At 37.1% G+C, this 14,967-nt stretch overlaps 1 protein-coding gene across 2 annotated transcripts in view; it reads right to left on the bottom strand.

The window, feature by feature from the left end:
• The window catches only part of CNTN5 (contactin 5), a 1,376,886-nt gene that overhangs the window by 375,879 nt on the left and 986,040 nt on the right, over positions 1–14,967 (bottom strand). For both annotated transcript variants that reach the window (XM_089312106.1, XM_051820359.3), the window contains exon 8: positions 5,549–5,752. In XM_089312106.1, coding sequence (XP_089168232.1) covers positions 5,549–5,752 — 204 coding nt within the window. The remainder of the gene's footprint in view (positions 1–5,548; positions 5,753–14,967) is intronic.

Here is a 14,967-nt window from a genome sequence, read left to right as displayed (position 1 = left end):
ACAGTTCTCAGTGCACAGGGACACAAAGTGGCATGAGGACCTGTGAGATCAAGGTTGCCTGTATAAATGGCCATCTTCAATGAAAACTCTTTTTTCCTTGAGTTACTCCTTAATCCCATCCTATCCATTATTCTTGCTCCCTGGGGATAAAGGCAAATAAACAGCCAACAATAAAATTTTGTTTTAAGCTCTGATTTCTAGTCACAAAAGCTAAGACAATAAATTATCTAACAGTTTACTAAGTAAATTTTACTTATACTTGAAAGACAAACTTTTGCTTATACATATGTCCTCTATTATGATTAGAATGGTCTACATTTTTTCAGAGACATATAAAAATAAAATGCTCTAAAATGATTTTATAGCTAACTCTATGGTCACAGCAGATTAAATGTAATTTTTACATTCAAATCCCAGCAGAGGCATTTGCAAAGGTTGCAAAAACTTCCATTAGAATACTTGCCTCTTCATTGAGAGGTTTGTAAAATCCAGCAGGGATTTTAGCTGACTATGGTGCAATAAATTCATTCATCCACAAGCATATTCTATTTTTATTCGCAGAATGCTTGTTTAATATGCCCCGTGTACTTGGGAAAACATTCAGGAATATGTCCTTGTTACACTTTTCAATTATACTTTTGAAGAGAAATCAAATAGTGAATGCCATGACAGTTTTTAAATTAAAAGATTCCTGTCAAATCTATACATTTTGGGGGAGTTTTTTCATATATTATTTTGGCATGAATTCTGTAATCACTCAGCTCAATAATTTTTACTAGTAAGCGTTAACTTGGAGTTGCATAATTGCATATAAATATTAAGTCTGAGAAATGTAGAAGTTAGTGTGGATTTCCCCATTGGTGTGTAATTTGTGTGTGAAGAGATGGCAAAATGGAATGTGCTGAGGGTGAAACACTTGTTTTGATGGGATGGCAGGGATGTGGCTGTCAGAAAGTGGGAACCTATTTCAGAAAAGGGAAGTTTTCCAGTATGGTGCAATCATTCTCATTAGAAACTTTAGGATTTCATGGAAAATTCATTTTTTTAAAAATTTTTTTGACAGGCAGAGTGGACAGTGAGAGAGAGAGACAGAGAGAAAGGTCTTCCTTTGCCGTTGGTTCACCCTCCAATGGCCCGCGGCCAGCATGCTGCGGCCAGCGCGCTGCGGCCAGCACACCATGCTGATCTGATGGCAGGAGCCAGGTACTTCTCCTGGTCTCCCATGTGGGTGCAGGGCCCAAGCACTTGGGCCATCCTCCACTGTACTACCGGGCCACAACAGAGAGCTGGCCTGGAAGAGGGGCAACCGGGACAGAATCCGGCGCCCCGACGGGGACTCGAACCTGGTGTGCCGGCGCCGCAAGGCGGAGGATTAGCCTAGTGAGCCGTGGTGCCGGCCGGAAAATTCATTCTTAAGAGATAAGCCCCTTAGTCATTTTACTTGTAGACATAGGGAATAGGTGGGATTCCGATAATTCACTGAATAAATTGATTAATATACATGTGAGGCTACTTCAAAATGTTCATGGAAAATTAAATGTTCATGGAATTAAAGGGTAATTTTATTCTGGTGCAATTTTTTTTTTAAATCTAGCTTTGTTATTTCTAATTATATATTGCCTGTAAATTTTGAATACCCCCATCATATGCATGAATTTTAATTTTTTCCACCAAAATAATCACTTAATTGTACTTTGATGGCCCCGTTCTTTCCACTGGGATCTCACTCACAGAGATCTTTCATTTAGGTCATTTTTATTTTTGCCAGAGTGTCTTGGCTTTCCATGCCTAAAATACTCTCATGGGCTCTTCAGCCAGATCCGAATGCCTTAAGGGCTGATTCTGAGGCCAGAGTGCTATTTAGGACATCTGCCATTCTGAGTCTGCTGTGTATCCCACTTCCCAGGTTGGATCGTTCTCTCCCTTTTTTTATTCTATCAGTTAGTATTAGCAGACACTAGTCTTGTTTGCGTGATCCCTTTGACTCAGACCTATCAGTATGATCAATTTTGATCCATGTGGATTCTTAACACTAATGGTTTCATTAAAATTCACACAGTAATTATTCATGTTTAGGTCTATACACTATATATCAGACTATTAATTGCTTTTGTTCAGTAGAATTTTAAGAGAAAAACACTGCATACTAAGTATATGATAATATTATTAATGTAGATAATTTAAATTTGTTATATTTAATTCAAAATATCAATTATGGAAAACATATCCAGTTTAGCATGAATATCTAGGAAGTTGCTTGAAAAACTGGAACAATATGATATTGAATGATACTTACACAGTAAGGATTTATAAATATTCATTTCAGCTTTTAGAGTACCAGGACCTATAAAAACTTTTGTATTTGCTGGAGAGAATGCCAAAATATATAAAGCAGATGAGGATAGGAAAAGCATATACATACTTAGTATGGGAGGGAGTAAACAGTTATTGTTTAAATGTGATTAACCAAGTGGTATAAGTATTTCTAGCATCATGTGAGAAACTTACAAAGAAAAATAAATAAACTGTTAAAAGATTGGCTCTAAAGAGTGGAATTTAATGGCAGAGATAGGTGAGTAGGTTTTTCTGATTATCTTTTTGTGTCACTACATTCATTCAACATGAGAGTGCTACTTGGATAAAAAATAACCATAGACAACCACTAGGAAAATAGTAACATTACCTAATTCAAAAAACAAATGTAAATTTTCTAAGTTGTCTTGTAAAAAATCATATTCATTGACTGATACAACTAAAAATTAGAAGTTTCTCATCTGTTTCCGTTAGTTATATGCTAACTTTACAATAAAAATTTTAGTTTATTTATCCTGTATTTTCTTTATTAAGCCTTTCAAATAGTCTAAAACCATGATTCTCAAATACTGATTTACTGAAACTATGAACATTTGTAAAAGAAAAAAAACAATGTCAATTATATTGACTGCTGAAATGAATTCAGTTAATATGATGGCTAAACTTATTTATTAATGAGATAGCATTGGTTATATAAGAAACAGTGCCAAAGTTTGCCAAAGTAATGTCATGAAAAGGCAGGGCGCAATGAAAAGCAGTAGCCAAAGATGGAGGGATTTATTCTACTAGAAAGATAGAAAGCAAAATATCTCTATTGAAATAGTATGGTGGGGATGAATAGGGCAGATGGAGATGTTCGATTTATATTTGCTAAGTACAGGGATGAATTTAGTAACATATAGCTTGCATGAAGTGGTGATAGTGAGGCAATCAGCTTAGAGATAGAAGAAAATGTTCCCAAAACCTATGGAAGAACAGCAGACTAAACCACCTGCAGAAATTTAGTGGTATTGAGAGGAAATAAAGATGCTCTATTTGAAATCAGTGATCATGGACTAATAATTGTTTAGTCCACAAAATGTTACAAATATCAGGTAAATGAATTTTATATATATATATATATATAGAGAGAGAGAGAGAGAGAGAGAGAAATGTGTTATTGAAAATCATGTTAATCCCAATATTTTAATCAGATAAATTTCTAAGCTTTCTATTTTCCTTTTTTATCTTCAACCTCTAGATATTTTTATATAATGTTCAGGTTGGTATAATATACAAGTATGCATATTCATTGTTTAACTACAGTAATGGAACACACCATAGTGTCTCACATCCCTTTTGCTAGCCTAGCCATCTCTTACAATATTAGAAATATTTATCTGAATGCCTACTCTATAGTTCTATCTATATTAACAATGAACACTTCTTCATCATATCACAAACTGAATTCTTCAGGTTCACTCACTCTGCAATCTATTCCTTCATCCATGTTATTGCTTCTTGTGAAGACAATCATTACCCATTCATTGAACTAGGCAAAAACCCTGAACTAGTTTTATATGCTATCTACATTTAATTAGGTATCAAATCCTGGTAATTCTACCTCTTTATTATTTCCTTCCCTCTAATTCTACTATTACTGATTTTATTCAGTTCCTTATCACTACTTGAGTAAGTAGTTTATTTTTAAAACTTTATTTATTTGAAAGAGTTCTGGGGGTGAGGGATCTTCCATTGGCTGCGTCATTCTCTATATGGTGGCAACCCCCAGGGATGGGCCAAGCTGAAGCTATGGAACAGAAGCTTCATCTGGATATGGTACGGAGGTGGATCGGCCCAAACAGCTGGGCCATCTTCTGTTGCATTTTCCAGGCCAGTAATAGCGAGTTGCATTGGAAGTGGAGCAGCCAGAACCAGTACCACACACACATGGAATATACATGTCACAGGCAGTGCTTCCTCTTGGTCTCCCACGCGGGTGCAGGGCCCAAGCACTTGGGCCATCCTCCACTGCCTTCCCGGGCCACAGCAGAGAGCTGGACTGGAAGAGGAGCAACCGGGAAAGAATCCGGCACCCCAACTGGGACTAGAACCCGGGTGCTGGTGCCACAGGCAGAGGATTAGCCAAGTGAGCCATGGTGCCAGCCCAGAAACATAATATTCTAAAAACAAGCATATTAAAGAACATATGAGGAAATACATTGTTTAAAAAACTTACAATCAATTCTTGTGTTCACTTATTTTTGTTAAAGATTTATTTATTTGAGAGAGAGAGGACGAAGTAGAGAGGAGAGAGACAGAGATTCTACCCACTGTTTACTCTCCAGATGGCCACAACAGTTAGGACTGGCAGAAACCAGGAACCAGGAGCTTCATCTGGGTCTCCTATATGGATGGCAGGGGCCCTATCACCTGAATTATCCTCTACTACTTCTTCCAGGTCAGAAGTGGAGTAGCCAGGACTTCAACCTGCACCCATATAGGATGCAGGTGTCGCAGATAGTGGCTTTACTTGCTACACCACCATGCCAATCCCTCATGTTCACTTCTTAGCAATATCTTCACAGATTTTTTTATTACATGATAGAGTGAGCCACATATCATATATCAACTGTAATACACATTTTGACTTCTTTAATGCAATGCTTAACTGCAATTGTCCATAAATACAAATGAGGTGTTTAAACTTGAAGATATCTTAGATGTATGGCAATACCTCTAATTATAGAATCATCATTTCTGCCTGAATTGCACTTAAAAGTTAAGGTTCCAAGTACTCCTATTATTGGAAAAGTAATAATAACAATTATAACTACACCATGAAGTATTAAAAGCTGAACATTCCATTTGAAGCCAGCTAAAATAAAATGTAATGAAAAGTGAACCCATAAAATGCCTGCAATTCATACACATATGCTATATAGAGGAACTAAAAAGCAAGGAAAAGAGCTATGGAGTCTTTATTATAATTTTTTTTTCAGATGCTTGCTCCCTTCCTGGCATTAGAGTCATATCCTAGTGAATATTTCTCATCCACAGATCATCACATTCCTAAGGCAAAATTTTTATTCCAAAGCATGCATAATCTCAAACCAAAAATGTAGAGTTTCCAAGTACAGCAAGTGTATCTTTATTTTATTTGTGCTAATTTCAAGTGCTTTAAAAAAACACCAATATATCTTTATTTTTCCCATTTGAGATGGCTGACCATTTAACTCTGGGCCATGCAACTTACCATCATTTCGTAGAGTGAGTGGTGTTGGAGGACTGAGTACTCGAGCATTTGTCACTGTGTTTTTCACCAGACAAATATAGCTGCCAACGTCTGAAGCTTGGACTTTCGAAATATAAAGGTTGCCTGTTTCCTGAGAAATGAACCGCCGACTATCTTCTGCCACAAAGGAAGGGAACTCATTAAAGACCCAGCTATAGATGATCTCTGAAAACACACAAAAAAATTCAATTATTGAAAGACACCGACTTTCACTAACAAAGCTCAAACAACAAAGCATTTGCTAAGCACTGTGTACAAGTGTATACATATTTCACCAAGATATATTTGTAATATAACATTCTATATTCAAAGGACTGTTGTGATTAATGACTATAGGAAAAGACAGAGTATTTCTAAGGAATGCTCATCCTTTATCCATTAATTCATTATTTTAATTCTAATGTGTGATGAACATGTGTTAGATTTTGATCACTATGATAAGTCTGAAAGTAAAAAAAGATGAGAAAGACAATTCCCATTCTTAAAGATCAGTTTAATGGGGAAGGTTTGCCAAACTTATGAATTAATATGGAATACGGAGGCCAGCGCTGCGGCTCACTAGGCTAATCCTCCGCCTTGCGGCGCCGGCACACCGGGTTCTAGTCCCGGTTGGGGCGCCAGATTCTGTCCCGGTTGCCCCTCTTCCAGGCCAGCTCTCTACTGTGGCCTGGGAGTGCAGTGGAGGATGGCCCAAGTCCTTGGGCCCTGCACCCTATGGGAGACGAGGAGAAGCACCTGGCTCCTGCCATCGGATCAGCGTGGGGCACGGGCTGCAGCGCGCTGGCCGAGGAGGCCATTGGAGGGTGAACCAACGGCAAAGGAAGACCTTTCTCTCTCTCTCACTGTCCACTCTGCCTGTCAAAAAAAAATATGGACTACGGAGACAGAAATGCATGCTATGGCCCTGAAGCATGAGAGATGAGCACTTAAGCCATCATATTGATCAGTGAAAACTTTGAGTTAGGAGACACCTGAAGTATATTCTTTTACTGATTTATTTAACAAATATTGTTTGAAGATTACAATAAGCTAAATATGGTTCGAGTGATAAAAGGCAAGTCTGTGCTCACAAAATGTTTTCATTATAATGGGAAGAAACCAAGAATACACAAGCAGATAAGTATATGCCAAGTGATTGATAACTGCCATGAAGAAAATTCAAACACATTGAGAGACCTAGAGAATGGCTAGGTTGAGAAGGACAGGTAGATTGGTATTTGCAAAGATATCTTTGACTGCTGAGTGGAAAAGAAATACAGAGTATTGTGGGGACAGAGAGAAGGGGAGAAGGAGAAATCAGAGGAATGATATCCACTAGCCCAGAAAGCTATTTTCAAAATAGTCATGAAATATATTAAAGGTTTGCACTGGCACGACTGGTAATGATAGTAGAGGGCAGGTGGGAAGGACTGATAGGTTGTGGTAAAAATCTGACAGGAGAGTTGACAGAAATTGCTGAGAGATTGATTATTAAATGAAAAAAAGGAAAGTCAAAAACTAAGATTTTGTAACTGAATTGAGTGACCGAGTTCCTCAGTTCAGTGCTTAGCAGAGCGTATTTGCCAGTACTGAAGTTAAAGACTACAGAAAAAGTAGGTCTTTGGAGACATGGATGGGGTGAAATGAGGAGTTTAATTATGACAGCTTAGATTGCTGTGCTATCAGGTTTTCAACTAGAGAACCCTAGAAGGAAGCTGTGCATTTTTAATTTGGAGGCAAATCCATTCAAATCTGATAGGCTGTAATATATACCTATGTTATGGCTGAAACAGTACATTCCAAGTCTGCTTTTATTCAGGGCTAGTTGTTGAGTAAGATGAGTTATTTGAGATTTTTGAAGATTCAACATGTGACTATTCTACAATGAGGCTTGTGAAGCTCTGTTTTATGTCTCTCTGTCCATCCCTTTTTTTCTCCCTCCCTTCCCCCCACTTTCACTCTTTCTCCTTCTCTTTCTCCATCCTTCTCATCCCTGACCAACCATAGATTGTCAGAAAAAAAGTTCATAGCTCTATCTCTACCCAGTTTCAAATTGGGAGTCTGGCATTCAGTCCACCTTTTAAGATACTCAACCTTGAATATTTTTTTTGTTTGCTTGTTTGTTTGTTTTTTGACAGGCAGAGTGGACAGTGAGAGAGAGAGACAGAGAGAAAGGTCTTCCTTTACCATTGGTTCACCCTCCAATGGCGGCTGTGGCTGGCACACCGTGCTGATTGGAAGCCAGGAGCCAGGAGCTTCTGGTCTCCCATGCGGGTGCAGGGCCCAAGGACTTGGGCCATCCTCCACTGTACTCCCTGGCCACAGCAGAGAGCTGGCCTGGAAGAGGGGCAACTGGGACAGAATCCGGTGCTCAGACCGGGACTAGAACCCAGGGTGTTGGCACCGCAGGCAGAGGATTAGCCAAGTAAGCCACGGCGCCAGCCTCAACCTTGAATATTATCCATCTATATAGAAAATCAGTATAACTAATTTCAAAATGTTCTATATGAATTAATGAGTATTGAAAAGAACCCCTCCCAATCTATTGCCATTTTTTGTTTTTTACTTCAATGTATTTACAACTAATGTAATGTGAAAAGTAAGGTAAATCAGTAATTTTCATAAGTATGTTATAAAAAAGGTAGTCTCATAGGCAAATTCCCAAGAAGAAACAGAAACATTTTTATAAACATCATCTTAGGAAGGTGTATCCTATGCAATTGATTGATGAGCATTACACATGTACACATGACATTACTTTTTTTCCCAAACGTTCTCCCACCAGAGCATTAATTTCTTCACATCATTTCATTCTATTTCTTTTAAGTTCACTGTGACTTTAGGAGATAGTATAATCAACCCCTGACTTAGGTATTTAGAGCTGGTTTAAAATGAGCAAATATTTAATCCTTCGATGTTTAATCAAATTCAGAAAATGGAGGCATATTATTTCCTACTTTATGAGCTTTCAAATGAGATAATGCAGCTAAAAGCTTTATACACACATACACACACACACACACTCATAAAACAAAAGCTTTCTATCACTGTCCCATTCAAAACAAATGATTAGCTCAGAAGCTCCTTCTATGTGCATGACTTAAACATAAGAAGTTGCAGAACAACATAAACCATAATGGGTATTTAAATTATTTGACTTCTTTTCCATGGAAAATGTTAATGATGAATTGAATGTTGATTCTAAGCAATGTGTAGCCAACATTTAATTTTTTGAGGCATACAAGAGGTACCTCAGAAAGCTCATGGATAATGTAATTAAAATATTAGTTTTCTGGCACAAAATTCTTTGAAATATATGCATACTCACACTACAATTCTAGAAGAAACCTAAGATTTTTAAATGTTATACCACATAAGCTTATATCATAATTACAATATATAACTTTCAAATGTTTTAGCAAATGTTTATGAAGAAATCATTTTTTAGTTATTGTTACCAATTGGCAGTCTCTCTTCTACATATTTTATTAAGAATTTATTCAGTATATTCATGTGGCTGTCCTCAAAGGAAACCTTTAAACTATAATTGAAATACTTCAGTATGTTCTCACTCTGCCCTACTAGACTTGAAATTCAAGGACCTCTCATGTTTAATAATGTGAATCTTTCTAATTGTTATAATGAAAATTTCATACGCTATTCACACAGAAGTTACAGAATTTTAATACTTTTGCAATATATTTTACTTTTTAAGTTAAACTTCTGAAGACTTTTTTTTTAATTTTACATTTTGATAAATATAAAGAGAACAGATTTGAAAGAGAGGCACAGATGGATCTTCTATCCACTGGTTCACGCCCCAAATGCCCAAAACAGCTGAGTCTGGGCTTGGCTGAGGCCAGCACAAGTACTTCATCAGGGTCTCCTACATGGGTGGCAGGGACCCATGCAGTTGCTGCCTTTCAGTGAGCTGGAATCGGATGCCCAACCAGGACTCAAACCCAGGCACTCTGATATGTGATGCAGGGTTCCCTGTCAATGTCATAATCATTGTATCAAATGCCTACCCTAATTGACATTTACTTTAGATTTTACTATGGTTTTTCAATTTTGGGTTTTTTTACCTGTAATTTTGGGGAAAAGAAATCAATGAATAGTTATAGATTATCATTCATTGAAATATTTCTATTAAACTGATAACATTTATTGGGCCAATGTTTTATAAAATATTTTTGAATAGGAAAAATATATCCATAAAATAGGCATTTTCTCAAATTTTGCAGGCAAATGAGTACTTTGGGGTTCAAATATGCTTATTTAGTTCTCCAAATAAATTTTTGAATTCAAATAGTAAAGCATATTTCATATCCCAAGAAGTATACAAAGTAGAAATGGTAAATAGAAAAGCTGACAACATGAATTTGGATCAGTATATTTTTAGTGCCAAAAATGAAAATACTGAACTGAGTTAAATATATTTTAAAATCCTGATGTATACTCTCCTATAGGATTTTCCATTACCTATTAACATTTATTTAATATTCTTTCCAAACTTTCCTTACTATCATAAAAATAAACATGCACTTATTTTTAGTGTAATCTTACAGACTGAGAATTATAAAGCAATTCAGTGAGACAGTAAAATGTAGGTAGCTGTGGTGCTGTAGCATTTCCTTCGTACACCACTGTGCTCCACCCCACCTGTGCCTGGTCCTGGAAAATAATTTGATATGGGTTGGTCTATTATTTTTCCTTTCAGAAAATACTGAGACTAGTTAGTCAATTATGATTGTCCCGTTTTCTAAGGTTCTTTTTAAATGGTATGTTTAGCTAAAGCAATTAAAACTGTTTAGAAGTTTTTGCTGAGATTCTTTAATGAGTATTCCCTGTGTTTAGCAGGCAGTAACTGCTTTTGTGATATCCTGTGTTTCCCAGGTTGTGAAAGTCTCCTTTGAGAATACTTTTGCATTTGTTTGTGCCAAGAGCCCACATTTAGGATTGATTTGTTTTTTAACTAAAAAATTAACACACATGCAATTTGTACATATTTATGGGGGTGTTATGATGTTGCCATACATGTAACACATCTACACAGTCAGGTTAGATATATCTACCTCCTCAAACATTTAATATTTCTTTATGGTGAAAACATTAAAAAATCCTATCATTTAGTTTTATGTTAATTTTATAACTGAATTTTTTATATCCTGTGGTCAAATACATTTGACCTTCAAATCCATGCACTATAAAAGCTTTTGGTTTCTCGGAGTTTTTTTCATCTTCCACCTTGAATTGGCGAGAGTCAATCTCATTCGCTAGCATTATAACATTCTATTCCAACCTTCCCTCTCAAGCAAACCCAGAGATCCGTCCTTTACTCTGGCATGACCATTCATCCTCAGGCTCAGAATTTAGTGTCTGTTCCATAACACCTAAATAATTTTCCTGCTGCCCCTCAGAACACCAGAAAAGGAGCCCCATGTTTTAGTTCTTATTTGTTTCTGACACAGAAGTTTTTTTTTTTCTTTTTTTTTCTTTTCTTTTTTTTTTTTTTTTTGTAAAGTTAGTTGCATACTGAAATTTTCTTCTCATTGTTTTAAATTTTGGTAATGGGAAAATTTCCAGTTTGGTTCTATCTATTGCCTTAATTGAATGTCCAGATTTTATGGTTTTATGCATTGCAGACTTTCAACACAATTACCACAACTGGTTCAGTGTCACAAAATAGGTGATTTTTTTTTTTTTTTTGCTCCACTGACAAATAAGATGATTACTTAAGTGATATATTTCCACATCCATAGGGTATAAAAACAGGAGTACCCATATGGGCAACGATGCTTATTTTTCATAACCTCAATACTATTAACGAAAAAAAAAGTGAGACAGTAGAATGAAACTGCATACTGGACGCTCTCAAGTCACCGAAAACAATTTCATCGAGTAATCATTTCTGATTCATTCCAACATTCTTTAATATAACTACCAGTCGGGAAATTACCATTCTTCCTAATAATGTGTGTATACTTCAGGAGCTTTGGGTCAAAAAAATTTATTAAAATACAATGGATACAGCTGAGTCACTTACAAACCCAATTAATAATGCCACTCTGCCAGGGAGCTTATTTTCTTTAACCTTGTCAGCTGTAAAAACACAAATTTAAGGAGCTGCTCTATGGTTTGTAGTAAAATTATTAGGTGACAGGCTGTATTTACCAGAACTTCTGGTATTATCCTTTTCCAGTTATTCTTATAATATGATATTGTTATATCTATCAAATAACTATAATTTGTTTTTGATTATAAAAATGTATCTTTCAGTTTGTTTGCATTTATGATTTGATACATCTAGTTAAATGTTTTTAATGCCACTTAGTAAATATAAACATTTTGATATTTAATACTTAGTTTATCATATTTATTTCACAGTTCTATTGTCTATTATGACTCCTCTACTCTCTTTTTGGATGACTCTATTGAGCTACTGATACTTGTTGGATAGATGAACTTATTATCTAATTACTGGCAGAAACTTAAAAATTGGCACAGACATTTTATTTTTAGAAAATTTGTAGCTGAGGCTACTGCCTTTGGAATTTTTATTTAATTTTTAAGGAATTTATTAATACACAGTATTATACATTATGTATTTCTTACATAGGACCACAGTAAATGCATGATTATTACTACAACACAATTCTCATGTTAATGTTATATTAATACAAGGATAATAGATTCAATGTGGTTCATAAACACAATTCTAAGAATATAATGATACTCACCTCCCTTCCTCACTTTCCTCTATTTCATATTTTTGAGATAACTTATTTTTAATTTACATTATTATCAAAGGCTTAATGCTCCACTAAATAAAAAGTTCAACAGCTAAAAAGTAGAAAAATCAAAGTTCAGAGGAATATAGGCAAGAGCTATAAGCAATAGTCACAGGAAAAAAGGTGTTCATTTCACTTATATATACAGTACATTTTAAAATAATCACTAATACTATAGTAGTAGATTCATTCTTAACCACTGATTTGACAAAAATATTAAGCAAAGTTTAACAAAACTGTATTTTCAGCAGCACTGATACACATAAGCATTTGTTTTTGTTTTTTAATTTTTATTTTAGTTCCCACATATAAGTGAGAACATGTGGTATTTGTCTTGCCGTGTCTGGACTTATTTCACAAAACATGATGCTTTGGATTTTAAAATTGTTAAGACCATTAGGAAAATTATAGAGCTTTGTCTAAATAATTACCCATTACTACTTCGCACAAGGAGATACCACCTGAAGTTAGTAGGAAACATATTTTTATACAAGTGATGTATTTGATTGAAATAAAAAACAGCATTATTAGCCAAGTAGAATACTCTCATAACAGCAGAGACTCAATCTATCTTTTCAATTCCATATTCTTAGAATTCAGAAGGATACCTGAGGGGCCTGTGCAGTGGCGCAGTGGGTTAATGCCCTGTCCTCAAGTGCCTGCATCCCATATGGGTGCCAGTATCCCATATGGGTGCCGGTTCAAGACCTGGCAGCTCCACTTCCAATTCAGCTCTCTGCTGTGGCTTGGGAAAGCAGTAGAAGATGGCTCAAATCCTTGGACCCCTGCACCCATATGGGAGACCCAGAAGAAGCTCCTAGCTACTGGCTTTGGATCAGCGTGCAGCTCAGAACGTTGCAGCCAACTGGGGAGTGAACCAGCAGATGGAAGACCTCTCTCTCTCTCTGCCTCTCCTCTCTGTATAACTTTGACTTTGAAATAAATAAATAAATAAATCTTAAAAAAAAAAAAAAAAGGCTACCTGGTGTGTAGTTGCTCATTAAGCATTTGGTGAATAAATTGTTATGATAAAACATGTCTACATATATTATATGTATATATATTTAACAAGCAGAGTGGACAGTGAGAGAGACAGAGAGAAAGGTCTTCCTTTTCTGTTGGTTCACCCCACAATGGCCGCTGCAGCCGGCGCGCTGTGGCTGGTGACCCACGCCGATCCGAAGCCAGGAGCCAGGTGCCTCCTCCTCCTGGTCTACCATGCGGGTGCAGGGCCCAAGCACCTGGGCCATCCTCCACTGCACTCCTGGGCCACAGCAGAGAGCTGGACTGGAAGAGGAGCAACCGGGACAGAATCCGGCGCCCCGACTGGGACTAGAACCTGGTGTGCCGGTGCTAAAGGTGGAAGATTAGCCTAGTGAGCCACAGCATCGGCCTATATTTTTAATCATTTAAACATTTTTAACAAATAGAATTATACATATTTAGGTGTTATCATGATATTTTTATAGTATTATGAGGATTACATGAGCCACTTAAGTTAGAGTGTTCAGAGTGTAACCTAAATGGTTAGGTAAGTGACCAGTATATTGCAGAATTTGGTACAATGCAGATTTATGTTGCACACTGAACAACTAGATTTAATTTCTACATGTGCCAAAGTTTCACCTATAAAACTCAGCCAAAGCAGGGAGCCTGAAAGTAGTAACAGAATAAAATTGTTAGATTCTTGCTAAGGTATAGAGAAAATAAAGATATTTTTAAAGTTTTCATGAAGAGCACAAGAGAGATTATTTGCCACTGAAATTACCTTAATACAAAGTAGGCTATTTTGTTACATTAAAGTTCAGTTATCTTGGTGGAGCAAAACAAAACACTAGTTTTGTCTCATTTAAGAAACATTTGATACAGTTAATTCCATTACATTTGTTATATGAAGTCAAAAGAAAGTTCTACTTCATAATTATCATAATATGCTATAAAAACAAACTGAGGGCCTGCGCCCTGGTTCACTGGACTAATCCTCCGCCTTGTGGCGCCAGCACACCATAGCAGCCACTTAGGGCGCCGGATTCTGTCCTGGTTGCCCCTCTTCCAGGCCAGCTCTCTGCTGTGGCCAGGGAGTGCAGTGGAGGATGGCCCAAGTGCTTGGGCCCTGCACCCCATGGGAGACCAGGAAAAGCACCTGGCTCCTGCCTTCAGATCAGCCCAGTGTGCAGGCCGCAGTGCACCAGCCGAGATGGCCATTGGAGGGTGAACTAACGGTAAAGGAAGACCTTTCTCTCTGTCTCTCTCTCTCACTGTCCACTCTGCCTGTCAAAAAAAAAAAAAAAAAAAAGAAAGAAAGAAAAAAGAAAAAAAGAAAAACAAAAACAAAAACAAACTGAGGCCGGTGCCACGGCTCACTAGGCTAATCCTCTGCCTGCGGTGCCAACACCCTGGGTTCTAGTCCCGGTTGGGACACCGGATTCTGTCCCGGTTGCTCCTCTTCCAGTCCAGCTCTCTGCCGTGGCCTGGGAGACCCATGGGAGACCAGGAGGAAGCACCTGGCTCCTGGCTTTGGATCAGTGCAGTGTGCAGGCCATAGCAGCCACTTAGGGGGTGAACCAATGGAAGGAAGACCTTTCTCTCTGTCTCTCTCTCTCACTGCCT

The sequence above is a fragment of the Oryctolagus cuniculus genome, chromosome 1 (assembly GCF_051225735.1).
Source record: "Oryctolagus cuniculus isolate XC-2025 breed Fujian yellow rabbit chromosome 1, ASM5122573v1, whole genome shotgun sequence".
Taxonomy (NCBI): Eukaryota; Metazoa; Chordata; class Mammalia; order Lagomorpha; family Leporidae; genus Oryctolagus; species Oryctolagus cuniculus.
Note: the sequence above shows the minus strand (reverse complement) of the source record. Positions and strands in the feature narration are given on the sequence as shown.